Raw genomic sequence first — 16,398 nt, 5'->3', positions numbered from 1 at the left:
TCGCGGCGCGCGGGGGTGTTGGGTTGTGTTGGATTACATGAAACATTAAAACATATTCAAACATTAAACACGCCGAGACATTAAAATGGCGTGTGGAACGGTGTGTCTGCAGCACACGACGATGAAGATCGTGGCCCCAGAGCAGTTCTGAGACGACTGTGCGTGTGTGTCTGCAGAAGTGCTGCTGCTGGGTCCTGAAGACGGTCCTCATGGACCTACACACATCAAAGAGGAAGAGGAGGACGACGACGACGTCACCAAGCCACATGTCAACATTGTCGTTGTGCAGAGTGAGAGTGCTTGGTCCTCGCTGCTTCGTCAGGGAGAGGACGGGCCTCCGAACAGCAGATCGACTCTAAACATAAAAACACCAGGAGACGGCGTTGGAGGCCCAGAACCAGCCTGCTTCATACGTCTCCACTCTCTGTCCAGCAGAGGCCGCTCTCCACTCGATCTGAGACCAACCTCAGCAAAAACTGGAATGAGGTCCAGGTAAGATACACAACTGTTCACTGTGCGGCTCCAACCGTGGGAGAAAATGCAGCTCCAAGACAGAATCCATTGTGTTCTGCTCCTCTGTGTGTTGAATGTCTTTGGTTCTTGGCAACAAACCGAAGGTACACATGAGAACACACGGGAGAGAGACCATTCGGCTGCTTTGTGTGTGGGAAGCATGAAGGAAGGAAATCTGAAAAGTCACATCAGGGGTTACACTGGAGAGAAACCTTCCCAGTGTCCTAACTGTGGCATGTTTTTTTTTATTTTAATCAAAGCAAAAAAAAACAAAGAACCCTTTGCTCTGCTCAAATTGTGGTGAACACTTCACAGTGAAAGGGCGACTGAAGATGCACATGAGAGACACATGCCCGAAGGACAGTTCTCCGGCTCCAAGTGCGGGAAATGTTAAGAGAAAATGAGGCGGAAAATTCATCTGCGGACCCACTGAGAAGGGAAACCCTTCAGCTGCTCTGCGAGTGGAAACCGATTTCCCGACAATGGCGACCACACAGGTGAGAAACCATACATTTGCTCTGTGTGTGGAATTAGCTCTGGTCAAGCGGAAAACCTGAAAATGCACATGAAGATTCACAATGGAGAGAAACACTTCAGCTGCCTTGAGTGTGGGAGGTGCTATTCATCCAGCTCCATTTTGAAGGTTCACCTGAAAGTGCACACAGGAGAGAAACCATGGCACTTCTCACGGCGTGAGAGAAGTTTCAGCTCTATGAGTCGTGAATGTTAGCAACCTTAACCTCTACCGTCCGTTCATTGCTCCCCTCGCTGATAGAAGCAACTTGTTGAAAACACGTTCAGTTTGTTAAAAGTCACAGGATATAGAGGAAACAAATGAAGAGGAAAAATCTCTAATTGTGTTTGTTTCTTTTGGCATATTTCATGATTCAAAATGTCTCCTTCCTTTTTTCATTTGGGGATGCCATCTTGAATTGTGTACTATGGTGGTGAGTATGGCTGCATTTGGCCAGACACAGGTCATTTAAGAGACAACTTTCACACTCGTCAGTAGGCAACTTGTAGTTTCCTGGTGTTCCTGAACCAGAAGTGCACAGAAGTCTAACCAGGAGAAGCAGGAGATTCTGGTGCTGGAACTGACGACAGAAACAACTTTAAAGGAACCTAGACATCCACTGCTTTAACTGCCACTAAAACGCATCTTGCTTCCGAGCTGTGGATCAATCCTGAGAAACTTCACAATAAGAGCGCAATAAAGAAAGCATGTTGATTATTGAAATGACACGGGAGAGAAACCCTTTAGCTGCTTAATCTGTCAAAAGTCTTTCATCGAAAGTGTAAACCTGAAGATCCACACAAGGCTTCACACTGGAGAGAAACTGTTTAGCTGGCCAGTGTGTGGCAATTGCTTCACTCAGGATGGAATCTGGATCTGTCGTCTCACATGACACCTCACATCGCAGGGAAACCATTTAGTTGCTCAGAATGTGGAAAATGTTTTACTCAGAAGAGAAATCTGAAAACTCACCTGAGACTCAGGCAAGAAACCGTTTGACTGCTTAGTTTGTGGAAAATGTTTTACAGAGAAAAGATATTTAAAGAACCATATGAGACATCACAGAGGGCAGAAGCCGTTGTTCAGAGTGTGGGAAGAGTTTCACTCTCAGACATGTGCTGAAGAAACATCAAAATATTCACTCGAGAGAAAAGCATGCTGGGGTTGCTCTGTCTGAGTGATGCCCAGTGAGGAAAGGATGAGCGTGTTACCTGATGCCTGGAGACGTGGACAAGACATAACAGTTTAGGATGACAAGTGACCTGTTGGAAGTTCGGTTCTGGTGGTCTTCAACAGAAAGGTCCACTAGAATTCTGCTGACGACGTCAACAGATTTCACAGAATGAAAGTGTCTTGAAGTAACCTTCATGTGTTTGTCGCCACACCCGGAGGTGTTTGATGTCTGTTAGCCTCTGCACTTGCTTGTGTTGCTCTGTGTCTGATGGTAGGACCATGTCCATATACACGTGGCTCTAGTGCTGGGTGTTCAACTCGGTCCTCAAAGGACCAAAGTGTTACAAGTGTTTGATCCAACCAGATGTAGTGAGTGTCTGCAGTGACCACGGGGATCTCAGACGCCTGTCAATGTTAGCTGAATAAATGAGGAGAGTCATTTTGGCAAAAACCCTGATGTGCTCTGTGTTCCCTCTCTACCAGCCAATGCCTGAAGAATCACACCACAACTCTCTTTTGAAGTCCCATTAGCTGCATCGAATGTGGAAAGATTTTTGCTCACAGGTTCAGAAATAGCAGCCACTAAAGGGTCTTGCGGATCAGTCTTGGAATCAAAGATGTGGCACCAGCTTTGATTTACTGAAGGCATGTGTCAGAGGCAACTGAGACCTTCGTGGCCTGTCTCTTTCACAGGTGCACTGTAATCATGTTAGTCAGTCTTTCAGCTTGTTTAAATGAATGTATGTGCCACCGGGTTTTAAAGCAGTCCTGCAGGGTGAATTGTTGTCCTGGAGTCGGTGGAGCAGCATGTGCAGCATATTCTCCTCTTAAGAGCAAGTGCACCATCAGTGTTGTGTGTCAGTCCTGCTCTCCGACAAGCTTCATGTTGTGACTCTCCAAGCTGCCACTCTCACGCTCAAGTCATTGTGAGAATTGGCTCCGGCCCACAATTGTTTCATGCAGACTGTCGAGCAGCCCAACGTTTCATGGCACATAGCACTGACAAGTTTTCCATTCATACTGACGTCATTTCTCACACACACAGACCGCATCTATGGCAGCAGAGGTCTGACAGCCTGTGCTCACGTTATACCAGCAGCACTAACAATGTTCTATGCTTTCACGTGCACGCACACCTTCATCGCAGCCCTTGTCACTCACGTCATCACTCTCCCAGTCATGAGGTCAATGTTTTTTGGTCTCTTTTTGGCTGTCAGCCATAGTGAGGAGAAATAGACATTCAAAGCAGGTTCCAGTGAAATGAGGGGCTGGGAGGTCAGGTTGGACGAGAGTCAGCTGATGTGTCAATCGTCATGTTTGGTGTAGCTGTCGATTTAAAGGCAGTTTCAACACACATACTGAGCTCAGCACACAGTGTCATGCTGGCTAGCAGGCCCACAGCAGCCATGCACACACACACAAGCTTCCTGGAGTGACCTTATTCTGACCTTTAGACAATGGATCATACAATAGATATGAAGACAGGTGGACAGCCACTTCGGACGTCATGACTGACATGGGGGTCTTAGGAGGGAAGTCTAGGGAGGGGGTCAGTTGTGACATCCCTACTCCGCTCCAATGACGTCAGAACACCCCTCTGCTGTCCTGTCTGAGTTTCACATTTTTGGTCTTTTTTTCACCCTTAAAACACCATGAGCGTCTGCGTGTGACGTCACGTGCAACGTATTTCCTGTCGGTGTTGGTGTTTTGTTTCATTTTCGAAACTTGTTGACGTTGTTCGGCACTTCCGTTCACTCACCAAACCTCCGCAAATGAACGGCCCACTCCAGTATTGAATTCTTTCACTCTCGTTCATCTTCTGCGAAAGAAGAACCGGACGTGACGCAACGTTAGCATTAGCGTTAGCTTCGCCGCATCACAGCGGCCGCAGCGTCGGCGACTTCTTGGCCATCCATGAAGAACCGTCCGCCCGGATTTTTTTTCCGAAGATGTCCACCAGGAGCGCTGGTAGGTCCGCACTGGTGCCGCACACGGAAGCGTGGACAGAACCGAACTGTCCAGCGGGTCACGGTTTTGACACGAAGTCGTCTGGACTAGTATGACCCCTCTAAACTGCAGGGGGTCACGTGATCACATCTGTTAGACTCACCCGGAGACATGGAGGGATGAAGAGTGGTAAGGGAGGGGAGAGAGGAGATGATGGAGGGATAGGAAGTGATAATGGAGGGGTGAGAGAATATGATGGAGGGATGAAGAGTGTTGATGGAGGGGAGAGAGATTATGATAGAGGGGTGAGAGGAGATGGTGGAGGGGTGAGGAGTGATGAGCGAGAGAGATGATGATGGGGCCTGGGTGCAGGAGAGATGAGGGGTGAGAAGTGAGTAAGTTTGCTGTGAAACAGTGTGACAGTCAGTCAGAGTCCACAGACCATGTGTAGTGGTGAGCAGGTGTTAGCAGAGCCAGCACATGAGCAGGAGCTGGCGGTAGCAGAGCTAGCTCCCACAATCAGAGAGAGAAGACAAGTGTTCAGGACTGTGTGTGGAGCTGTCCTTTCTGATGAGTGTGTACGTGTTTGTGTGCGTGTGCAGAAGACATCCCCAAGCCGCAGCAGTGGAGCTCCAGTCTGGACCAGGAGGAACCCGAACCTCCATGTGTCAAAGAGGAAGAGGAGGAGGAAGATGTCACCAAGCTGCCCTTCAACATTGTTATAGTTAAGAGTGAGGATTGTGAAGATGAAGTTGAGTCCCTGCTGCTCCGTCCAAACACAAAGTCAAAAGGAGACCACAATGGAGAACCAGAAGCAGCTGGGAACTCGAGCCACTGTGATCTTGAGCCACTGTTGAACTTAGATTCCGATTGTGAGATGTCTGACTCAACTGGGTCTGACACCAACGACAGTTTTGACCGGTTGAGACTCGGGGAGAGTCAGTCAGGTGACCTGGCCCATGCTTCCACATCTGGGGAAGAAACCGCCCTCATCTGTGCATTCTGTGGCAAGAAGTACAGCACGCAGGCTAGACTGACGAGGCATGTGCAGATCCACACAGGAGAGAAACCCTACAGCTGCTCACAGTGTGGGAAATGCTTCACTGAGAGTGGAAGTCTGAAGATTCACATGAGAAGCCACACAGGGGAGAAACCTTTCAGCTGCACAGAGTGTGGGAAGCGTTTCACTGAGAGAGGGCATTTGAACACTCACATGAGACATCACACCGGGGAGAAACCCTTCTGTTGTGCCATGTGTGGACGGCGTTTCACTCAGAAAGGAAGCCTGAAAAGACACATGACCATCCACACGGGTGAGAACCCCTTCAACTGCTCTGTGTGTGGAAAATACTTCACAGAGAGCGAGAGTCTGAAAACACACATGACAAGTCACACAGACGAGGAGTCTTTATGCTGCCCAGAGTGTGGGAAGTGCTTTACTGTGAGTGGAGATCTGGAGGCTCACATGGTATGTCACCCGGGAGTGAAGCCATTCTGGTGCTCGGACTGTGGGAAGTGTTTCACCGTCAGGAGAAGTCTGAAAAGACACATGAGGACTCATGAAGGAGAGAAACCCTATTCTTGTACAGAGTGCGGGAAATGTTTCAGTGAGAAAGCCAACCTGAAAAGACATATGAGGAGTCACACTGGAGAGAAGCCATTTCACTGCACCGAGTGTGGAAAACATCTGTCAGACAAGGGCAGTCTGAAGATCCACCTGAGGTGCCACACAGGAGAGAAACCCTTCCCTTGCTCAGTCTGCGGGAAGTCCTTCACTCAGAGTGGAAGTCTGAAGATCCACATGAGAAGACACACAGGGGAGAAACCGTTCTCCTGCTCTGAATGTGGAAAATGTTTCACAGAAAGCGGGAATCTGAAGATTCACATGAGGAGTCACACAGGAGAGAAACCATTTGGCTGCCTTATGTGTGGCAAGTACTTTGCACTGCGCGGGGACCTGAAGAGACACATAACCATGCACTGCAGCAAACACTGCCAACCGGCGGATGTGGCCAGAGCAGCCACTCCCATTTCCTCAGTTCAACCTGAGATTGAGTATGTTGTGACCGATGGTATTTGAGGCAACTTGGGAGAGACCGAGCAACTGACTAAAGGACAGGATCAAGCCGTCAGTGGAATCCCAGCAGTTTCTGAGATGTGAATGTTGAAGGCTGTGACACTCCTCAATAAAGTGTCTGACATAAAAAAAAAGTTTGTAGTGTGAAGTTTGAAACTAAAGTTCACAGTGATGTTCCTGATTGACCTGCAGACGGTGAGGGTGAGTGCCAATGACCTCCCTCTGCTCTTGGATAAGTCCATGCTGAAAGTTTTGTACAGCTGTGAGTCATTCTTGGAGAGTTCAGGGCCTTGACTACGTCTCACGCAAAAATTGATCATGTCACAGGAATGGCAACAGATGTTGATGTTATTAGAGCCATCAACGTCTTCACCTCCAATGTGAAGACTGCTATATTATAGAAAACAAACTTGGCATGAGAGGTTGTGGGCCTCGACGGCAGCTCAGACCTTGCCTATGCACAATATTTTGCCGACTGGGAGACAGCAGAAGGAAGAGATCAAAGGAAATGTGGGCTGGGGTGTAATTATGGGCTATTCATTGTAAGGATGAGGCATCAGAGCTGTGGATCTGACCTGACGTTTCAGCAACGCTGAAAAAAACAGAAAAATGAGTTCTCAGATTTTATATACTCTTATATACTACTATATATATATTTTTTTACTTTTTTACTCCCAAACAACAAAAGCAACGACAAATCTTTGTTTAATGAATGTAGCAACAAACACTTCATCACTGAAGACCCCAGGCTTGAGCAGACTAAGTGCTCGGTTTCTGTCTAGCTTTCCATTCTGACTCAAGTGGTCCTGGTCCCGACTGGAGACAAATTTGTAGTTGTAGAGTGTGAGACATTGTGAGACGTTCCCAAGCCAGAGGGGAGATACAATCTCTCACTCTTGTCTGAAGTCTGTCCTGGGGCATCACCCGATCAAGAGACACCAAGATGAGGTTCTTTGTGTGTCGTCTGTGGGTCGCCACATGTCTCAGTCCTGGGTCTTGTCCAGCTTCTGCTCAGAAATAAGACTAGGACCATCTCCAACATCTTCATGGTCTCCTCTGGTGAGCTAGGACCAGACTGGGATGGTTGATGGACAGAGCTGGAGTCATTGGCCGACAAAACATCTGAACAAGCCGTCATCATGAGTTGCTTGCGGTCCTCAAAAATGAACAAAGATGGAAACCCAGCAAAAAGAATTATCACTGTGTCCATCAGGCTCAAGAGTCAAGTGATTTTTCATGACTTCACAGGAAGAAGCGAGAATCACGTTTTTGTCATTATTCTGTTCTTGACACACTCAGGCCTCATGACGCCACATCGTTCCTCAGCATCACAAACATCTTCAGTGGTTTAATTGTCTTTTCAGGTCTTCAGCTCAACATGCTGAGACCTAATCCCAGACTCTGACCGCCTGCATGGTGACCTCTACGTTGTTGTGATCATGACTCTGGGCTCTGGATTCAACAGACACTTGTGACTCTTCACTTGGTACTTCCAGGCAAACTTCTTCTCACACACGCTGCAACTAAAAGGCTTCTCACCTGTGTGTGTCGTCAAGTGCGTTTTCAGGTATCGATTCTCATTAAACTTCTTGTCACAAAAGGAGCAGCTAAAGGGTTTCTCCCCAGTGTGTAGTCGCAAGTGCTTCCTCAAGTATGCTTTCTCTGTGAAACCCTTCTCACAGAAGGAGCAACTGAAAGGTTTCTCCCCACTGTGGATCTTCAAGTGTTTGTTGAGGTCCGAGGAGCCCACAAAAGCTTTGCTGCAGACAGAGCAGACAAAAGGTTTCTCTCCCGAGTGGATCCTCATGTGCTTCTTCAGGTCTGAGTTCTCCACAAAGTGTTTTTCACACACATTGCAGCTGTAGGGTTTCTCTAGGCTGTGACTCTTCATGTGCCTGGTCATAATCTTCTCATCCAGGAAGGTTTTCTGGCACAGTGGGCAGCGGAACTGCTTCTCCTCCCTGTGGTACCTGAGGTGCTGCGTCAGGTACTCCTGCCGCTGGAACTTCTTACCGCAGTCGGAACAGCAGAAGGATTTCTCCAGCGAGTGCTGCTTCACGTGCTTGCTCAAGTACTGCTTCAGCGAGAAGCTCTTTCCACAAGTGGAGCAGCAAAATGGTTTCTTCTCAGTGTGGATCCTGGCGTGTTTGGTCAGGTCCGACTTGCTAACAAATGCTTTGTGGCACACTGAGCAGACGTGGGGTTTCTCTCCAGAGTGGATCTTCATGTGCTTGTTGAGGTCTGACTTCTCGGCCCAGCACTTCCCGCAGACACTGCAGCTGAAGCGTTTCTCAGCAGAGTCCTGGAGTGTCTTCGAGGGGGCCTGAGTGTTGGAGGACTGAGTCCAGTCCAGACTCTCTTCTCCCTTCCCCGTGACAGACTTTCGACCCGAGCCGCTCCCACTGGTTTCCCTCCAGTCCTCACTGTTGTCAGTGTCAGATTCAGAAGTGATCGCCCTCTGCTGGTCTGGTGTTCCACAGTTGCCCCTTGCTGGTTCTGTTTTGATATTGTGTAGCTGGGAGCTCTGAGCTTCATCGTCTTCTCTCTTCACGTGAACAGAAGTGAACCTGGTGAGGAACTGATCCTCCTCTTCCTCTTTGATGTATGGAGTATGTGGTTCCTCCTGGTCCAGACTGCAGCGCCACTCCTCCGACGCTGCTTCGCCGATGATCACTTGCAGCACGTCAGAGGGTAGATCTGAAACACATGTTGAAACCAATGAGGTCCAGAGTCAGTGGGAAAACCAAAACTCCAGAGTTCTGTTGTGACAAACCCAGCATCTGCATCAAACATCTCATTAAAACACTGAATACCATGTAGTAGACACGCTAGGCCTGTGGGTGGCAACATAACATCCTGGAAAGTGTTGCAAGATGACCATTTTGGCGCAGGATTTTGTGTAAATGCTTCCAAAAAGGTGTTGAACCAGCACTACTCTTTAGTCCACTGGGCCAATCTTCGAGGTGGGGCTGTGACATCATTGCATTGGAAAAGTATCATTATGCTCCTCCAAGCAAAGACATGAAACCACTGTCCACTCTGGGCCATAAGGTTCAATGACTTTTAGCGTTTATGAGGCTGATCCTGCACAGAACTGGAGTGAACACAACTGAGTTTACTGATGTGTGGACAAGGCCACGCAGGCGACAAGTCAGCCCCACCAGGACGTTTCTCACCTCTGGCTGAAGAAGCTCACTGAGCACATGTAGTCAAGCAGGACACCAGTGCAGGTGAAACATGACCAACAGACCAGAGAGACAGCTGCTGCCTGGCTGGAGTTCAGTGGTGGAGATGATGATGATGATGATGATAGTGATGATAATGATAGTGATGAAGATGATAATGAAAGTGATGAAGATGATAGTGATAAAGATGATGATAGTGATGATGATATAGATGAAGATGATGATAGTGAAGATGATGATGATAAAAGTGATGATGATGGCATTGATGAAGATGATGAAGATGATAATAGTGATGATGATGATAGTGATGAAGATGATGATGATAGTGATAAAGATGGCGATGATGATGATGATGATTAGGACTGAGGCTATTGAATAACTTATTGAATAAACTGTCATCATGTACTATATACTGAATATTTCATGATTATAAAGACGTATTAGAAAACACAACAAAACTATGATATTTCACGCAATAATGAACGACCAAGTGGTTTCAGTTTTCAGATGGTTTTATTTTGCAACACAAACAGCACAAAATCAGTTTTTACCCTCAGGTTGAAATGTTTGGTTGAAAGTGGACGCACGTCTGCGATCATCATATTGTCCTTAGTGAGCTCAGCAACTCGCTCAGGGTCACATGATGACGTCGTATGGGAGCTCTGTCCACTCCAGCCGAGTCTGTGATGCTCTCCTGGACAATAAAAGAAACAATAGAGACTGGGATGACATATATGAGGTGTGAACCCTTAGGTTCTTGTCATGTGGGTCAAGTGCATGCTACATCATAATTGGCAGTGTGCTAACCGTGTCAGCAGCGACTGGCTGGTTTAACAGTTTCCTCACGGTGGACGACCTACTAACCGCACAGGCAAGTCACAACAGCCCGCGGTTGTCTTAAATGAGCTCAGAACAACTTGGCTAATGTCGTCATGTTTTTACTATTCTACTCTTAACTCTTTAGAGCGAGTGTGTGACCCCATCGTAATGAAGTAGCCACAGTTCCAACAGTGTTAAACAGAAAACTGGCCACATGCTATAACGTGGGATATTAACAGGTTACCGTCGTCATGGGTCCATGGCTCCAGCCTGGATGCCAGCGGTGGAGGTGCTGCTGGATCGTGCTGCCACGATGATGAGCTTTGATGCACCGAACACAGGCACCTTGTTCGTCTTCATGTACCGGTAAAGTGCTCCCATAGTTTTGTGCTGACCTCCATCGTCATTCTTCAGCTGTTGTGACGTCATGTGCCGTGACGTGTGTTTATTCGAGTGTCTGACCTAATCTAATGTCGTTGCTTCAGCCCTAATGATGAAGATGATGGTCACGATCCTCACAGCCACCAAGAAGGAGGCATCGGTGCCCTCACTTCGTCTCAGCTGATGACCACATGAACTTGGAAGTAAATCTGTATATTTCCGTCGAAGACGTAAGGTTCGAAGTCGAGTTCGGAGGCGTCAGGGGAACAGATCTGAGCTCGGTCCATTCCAGAGACTCGTCTGTCGTGCACGCGCACGGCTCTCTACCCTCACATGCATGCGCACCGCTCTCATAAATGCACGCCAGATGCGGCTAACCAATTCAGTTTGATTGAGAATACGTTTCCGCGTCAACAGCGAGACGAACCTTCCGTTTTCATCCTCGGTTCCGATGAGTTCTGCACCAGATTCATCTCCGCGGCGAATCCCAAACAGAGCTGGAGCCCGTTTCCGCTGTGAGCCTTCTTCTTCCCGTCCAGCGGAGGTGACGACGAGGCAGCAAAGTGAACTAGCGCCGCCCTACGGCTGGTACCTGCTGTTACACCCCAAGGTTTGACCTATCAATCCGCACCTGGAGCGGTTTTAACCCGAGAACCTCCGCCATCTTCTCCGGCAAAAAGAACCAACTAGTGAAGAGGAGAGAGCAGAATTGGAGGGGTGTTGAGCTCACGGGCCGGAACACCTTACTTCGCTGATGCGACGGAACCAAGGTCCTGATAAAGGAGGTCGGACTCCCACAGTGTGACACTTCCTGAAGAGCTGAAGATGGAAACGATGATGGAACAAGCTCCGCTTGAGTTGCATTTCTCTCCCGAGTCTCCGACCGGGTCGTCGGTCCAGAACCTCCGTCGGTTCGTCAGCGACCGCCTGGCCGCTGCTGCTCAGGAGATCCTCGGGATGTTTGAACAAACCATCACCGCGCTGGAGCAGGAGGTGGACCGCCAGCGCCGCCTGCTGGACGTGGTCCGCAGACCTGTGGTTGTCCTAAACAAGATAGGTGCGTTTGAACCGGGTCGTCGTTGCTGACAAGTCAAGTGTTTATACACTGGTGGACATTAAATCACTGACGTCACTGGCACGTAATTAATGAACTGGCTCTGAAGTTCGGCAACAGCTGTCAGTCAAAGTTGAAAAAGTTGATGATCCATGAGAGCAAAGCAGTTATGTCCCTGCCACATGAACATGGTCAAACACTGCTGATAAAGTGTATGTTTCCATCAGTGAGCGTTTGCAGATTTAATTTCAATGATTAACATGTTTTCTTCATTGTGCTCTTATTTTTATTGTGGAGTTATTCAGGATCGACCCACAGCTCGGAAAAGAGATGTGTTTTATTGGCAATGGAGGTCTAGGTTCCTTTAAAGTGGTTTCTGTCAGAATTTCCTGGTCAGACTCCTGTGATGTACTGGTTCAGGAACACAAGGAAAATACAAGTTGCTCCAGTCTGTAGCTCTAAGACCTTGAACCGCCATCTTTCTTTGAGGAATGTCTCAGGAACACAACACGCCTTTCTGATACAGAACCAGCTGCAGAGTTCAGGGCGCCTGCGTCAAGAGTGCAGGGGGGACTCTTGGAGGAGCGAGTGACCTTCTGTTTTAATTCTGACCTGTGCATTGTTTTAGTCACACTGGCCTTGCACAACCTCCGACAGACCTCGTCATGTGAGATGCTCTTGTGGCTCTGAGGTCTCATGTCAGGTCTCAAACATGTCAGATCAAAGTGACGCTACTCACTTTAGCAGACCTCCACTGACCTCCTTCTTCTCCATCAGACCCTGAGATCTCCAGACACAGCAAGGCTATCGCCGGTTTGGGTCCTCCGCTGCTGGATGCTTTTCAACCACTGGAAGTGGGACAAGAATCTTCTGTGATCAAAGAGGAGCAGGAGGATCTGTGCGTCCGTCTGCCTGAGGACCGGCTGCTGACGCTTGAAGATCTGTCTGGCCTGGATCAGACAGGTGAGACTGGACCTCCCGCTCATGTGTCCCAGGAAACCAACAAACCAAAGCGGCACGTCTGCTGTACTTGTGGGAAGTCCTTCAGTGCCCGCTGCAACCTCAACGTCCACAAGAGAGTCCACACAGGAGAGAAACCACATGAGTGCAATGTCTGCGGCAAGAGGTTTGGTCAGAAGAGCGTGCTGGTCACTCACCTGCGCCTCCACACAGATGAGAAGCCCTTCCAGTGTCAGCTGTGCGGGAAGTGCTTCCGCCAAAGAACTGCACTGACCGTCCACCTGAGGGTCCACTCCAACGACCGGCCATTCTTCTGCAGGGCCTGCGGGCAGACCTTCTTCCAGAAGTCGGACTTGACCATTCACCTCAGGAGGCACACGGGCGAGCGGCCGTATCAGTGCCAAACCTGCGACAAGTCGTTCACCACCAAAAGCATCCTGTATTCCCACATGAGGACACACCGCTGAGCCTCTGGGCTTCAGTCGCCGAGTGACACCCCCCGACTCGCTCATCAGCTCCAGTCACACTGGACCAGCACTTGATCAACGCTGGACGTTGACTGTTCCACAGTGCTCACCGGGAGCCGAGTGTGTTTTAGTGTGATGTTTGTGACTCACTGACTAAAGGGTGCTGGGAGAGTCTCTTCATGGCAGAATGACTTTTGACTTTATTTACTTCATGTGAGATGCTGAAGCCTCTTTGTTTGTGCTGATTTTGAATTGGTCCAATGACATGAACAGTTGTTTGTTGACAACTGTGTTGAATTCCTCCAAGTCATTTTAGAATCTTTGGGTGTGACGGTGTTAGCAACGTGAACAAGGACTTGATCTTCAGGTCGAGACTCTGGTCCAGAGCATCACACACTGACCTCCTCGCAGATCCACTGCTGACTGTTCTGGATCCACCTCAGTTCCACAACATCTTTTACAGGTCCATCTTGACTCAGGAAGACCTGGAACTGTTGGAGACACTGGTGAGATCAGAACCCTACATGAAGGTACAGGAAGAAGGTGAACTCAAAGAGCAAGAAGAAGAAGAAGAAGAACCAGCACACCTGCACCTGGTGTGGAAGGATATCTTCCTTGAGTTTCGGCTGCTGATCGGGACTGGTCGTCCACCTGAGGCTCCACACCAACAAGCAGTCTGTGAGAAGCAACACCCACATAAAGACGCAACCTTCTGCTGGACAGGACCACCGTCGCAGACCGTGTTGTGTTGTTTCTCTTTGACTCCTCCTCCTTTTGAAAGGAAACTCTCTTTTTTTGTGATGACATGAAAAACTCACTACAGTCCCACAGAGAGGGACAGTTGTGGTCAGCTGACTGACGGGGTGCAGCTGAGAGTCGGGCGTCACTTGTGCTGCTTTCATGTTGGAGTTTTGGGGTTATTTGAGTTCGTTTCATTCTCATATCCAGCTGAGGTTTTGTTTGAGGAGAGCCTGTTGGGACATGGCAGCTGAAGTGGCAGCTGGTCCACGGGGTCTGTCCTGGCTGGCTCAGGCTGGAGGATCAGCTGCAGTCCGTCACGGATGCTGCAGATACACGCGGCATGTACACTGGGGGGCAGCATTCTCTCAGGCCAGTGGTGACTCTTCTCAGTCATCCACAGGAGAGGTTCTCAACCTCCGTTGAGAGGAACCTTGATGGTTTGCTGGGAGTCTACCTCATGACCTGACATGACAATTTTTACTGGCCACAGATTACCTCAGGGATAAGTGTGAGAATGTCGAATTTCTCTCGAAACACATTGAGTGAAGGTACTCTTTCATCTTCTGATCTGTTCTCTCCCTCATCCCCACGTTCTCCTCTAACATCTGCATGACTCCTTGACCAACATAAATGTGAGTGTGTGTACTTGCATATCTATACTTGTGGGGAACAAGTCTTCAAAATAATTGGGTCATTATAACTGGGTTTCAGTTTGGTTCAGAGTCCTGGTTAAGGTTAGGTTTAGGGTGTTTTAGGTTAGGTTTAGGGTGAGAGGCTGGCGAAAGGTTTATGGCAATGAGAGGTCCCCACAAGATACAAATGTGTGTGTGTGAGCGGTGTGTTCTGGCCGGGAACGGTGTGTTCTGGTGAAACTGATGAATGTCAGCAGATCTGCTGTCTGTAATCTTTAAAGTGTTCTGGAATGTTCTCTTCTTGCTGTGAGTCTGGATCAGAACCATGAGCGGACAGTCAGGAACCTGTCTGTGTCAGTGACCTCCTGTTACCTGCTGAACACGCAGCAGACCCAGAAGGTCCAAGGAAGTTAGTTTAGTTTCTGCAGTCGAGGTGTCCAGCCCAGGGATGAGAGGTGGAGGAGGAGATCTGTGATCTGTGATGAGTGTCAAGGAGAGACCTCAACGGTACAGCAGGCCCTTGCTGACACTTGTGACTGGTACCCACTGAATCTCCTGATGTAACCGAGGGAGACTTGACTGGGCTCACAAGGGGGCGACGCCTTTGTTTGCCCAGACCCTGAACCTTGAGGGTTGGTGTTGACTCCCTGACTCTCTCCTCTCACGACGTGCTGTTCTGCAGGTTCTTATCCGAGTCTCATCTGATGAGGGGATGGGCCGTGGGTCTCATGACAACAGCGATGATGTCATCACGCCATCAGACTGGTCGCTCCGATACGCAAAAACAGACAAATTTGGCACCGACAAGTAAACAAAACCAGACAAGGAGGAACATGAGTTGTTTTCATCTTGAACTTGTTGTTCAGATAATCATGAGAACACACACTCCAGCACAGTGTTGTGGAGGTCATGACTGAACATCACAAGACCAGCAGAAGCACACACACAAATATGCAGCTGTTTCGTTACATAACCGGTGTGAGTGGATTAGGTCTGGTTGGCCACACACACACACACACACACACACACACACCGTAAAAATGTGACCCAAACAAATGTCCAATGTTCACAATGTTCAGACTTAAAGGCATGAATTTAGTTCAAAGACCAAAATGTTCTTTGAAAGCTAAAATGTAGTTTTTCTTGACTGGATCTCCCATCTGGTCTGCAGCAGTCACTCAGTCAGTGAATGGACAGGAACCAACTCCACTGTTCAACAAAGGTCTGACCCGGGTCCATCAGGCCTCACAAACAGCACCATCTGCCCTCTCTTTGTCTCCGCAGGCCATAGTTGGACCAGTACCAGGTCCATGTGTGGGACATGGGAGAACCCTGTGAGGCCCAGTGGTCCGGCCCGCAGTGAAGTCACCAGGCTCTTTGTTATGACTGCTGCCGTTCTGCGGCTGGCTCCCATAACCAGACTAGAGCACTGGCCTGTAACGTTCTACCTCAGATCTAGAGCATGATCAGCTGAGCAGTCATGCCCCACAACCAGAACCGGACCCAGAACCGATACCGTCTGAGTGCGGTGTGTGTGTGTGTGTGGTCGGAACATTCCGACACTTGTGCATCTGAAACAACAGAGCAGACATTCCTCTTAAGTATTTGGGGGGTCACATTCCTTCCAGTTGGTGTGGGGTGGATGGGGGGTGCTCAGAGAGGTGGACTCTCAGCTGGAGGTCACTGAGGTTGGTTCTGCTCCTCCAACTTCCCAATGATGACCTCTGGTTCCAACATTCCAGTCCCACTGAGTACGCTGATGTAACACTGACCCACATTGCTCCTTTATGTAAAGTCTGAGGCCGTGTTACATAACTGACTCGGGTTCGGTTCAGCACCATCTCGAGCAGCAGCGACCCGGTTCTGGAAGACACTTCAGCTAAGAGGATGTGGGCAACTCCAGTGGTGTGAGCCGCTGTGATGTATGGAGACGCT

The 16,398-nt window shown here is 48.9% G+C and overlaps 3 protein-coding genes across 5 annotated transcripts; 2 read left to right on the top strand and 1 right to left on the bottom strand.

Annotated features, from left to right (window-relative positions):
- Positions 1-3,643: 3,643 nt before the first annotated feature.
- Positions 3,644-6,379, top strand: LOC128762447 (gastrula zinc finger protein XlCGF26.1-like). Its single transcript, XM_053870734.1, has 2 exons — positions 3,644-4,168; positions 4,750-6,379. The coding sequence occupies exons 1-2, from the start codon at positions 4,150-4,152 to the stop codon at positions 6,225-6,227; spliced, it is 1,497 nt and encodes a 498-aa protein (XP_053726709.1). The 5' UTR covers positions 3,644-4,149; the 3' UTR covers positions 6,228-6,379.
- A 238-nt stretch (positions 6,380-6,617) lies between these two features.
- Positions 6,618-11,672, bottom strand: LOC128762465 (zinc finger protein 501-like). 3 transcript variants are annotated; one of them, XM_053870760.1, is made up of 3 exons: positions 11,357-11,672; positions 11,037-11,295; positions 6,618-8,921 (listed from the first exon to the last, which is right to left on the bottom strand). In XM_053870760.1, exons 2-3 carry the CDS (start codon positions 11,080-11,082, stop codon positions 7,648-7,650), a joined length of 1,320 nt encoding a protein of 439 aa, XP_053726735.1. In that variant the 5' UTR covers positions 11,083-11,295; positions 11,357-11,672; the 3' UTR covers positions 6,618-7,647. The 3 variants fall into 3 exon arrangements, 1 of the variants encoding a protein (XP_053726735.1); XR_008415555.1 differs by lacking the exon at positions 6,618-8,921 and adding an exon at positions 9,914-10,103 and having other exon boundaries at positions 10,473-11,672; XR_008415556.1 differs by lacking the exon at positions 6,618-8,921 and adding an exon at positions 9,914-10,103 and having other exon boundaries at positions 11,037-11,672.
- Positions 10,873-16,062, top strand: LOC128762513 (zinc finger protein 8-like). Its single transcript, XM_053870823.1, has 2 exons — positions 10,873-11,666; positions 12,441-16,062. The coding sequence occupies exons 1-2, from the start codon at positions 11,435-11,437 to the stop codon at positions 13,088-13,090; spliced, it is 882 nt and encodes a 293-aa protein (XP_053726798.1). The 5' UTR covers positions 10,873-11,434; the 3' UTR covers positions 13,091-16,062.
- Positions 16,063-16,398: the final 336 nt, after the last annotated feature.

Source organism: Synchiropus splendidus, chromosome 7, assembly GCF_027744825.2.
Source record: "Synchiropus splendidus isolate RoL2022-P1 chromosome 7, RoL_Sspl_1.0, whole genome shotgun sequence".
Lineage (NCBI taxonomy): Eukaryota > Metazoa > Chordata > Actinopteri > Syngnathiformes > Callionymidae > Synchiropus > Synchiropus splendidus.
This window is presented reverse-complemented; position numbering and strand designations above follow the sequence as displayed.

Bases quoted from the DNA above. Each gene is read 5' to 3' on its own strand.
- LOC128762465 (XM_053870760.1), bottom strand. From the start codon at position 11,082: ATGAATCTGGTGCAGAACTCATCGGAACCGAGGATGAAAACGGAAG. The intron at 8,922-11,036 runs GTTCGTCTCGCT...CATGTGTTTCAG, and splicing joins ACCGAGGATGAAAACGGAAG to ATCTACCCTCTGACGTGCTG.
- LOC128762513 (XM_053870823.1), top strand. From the start codon at position 11,435: ATGGAAACGATGATGGAACAAGCTCCGCTTGAGTTGCATTTCTCTCCC. The intron at 11,667-12,440 runs GTGCGTTTGAAC...CTTCTCCATCAG, and splicing joins GGTTGTCCTAAACAAGATAG to ACCCTGAGATCTCCAGACAC.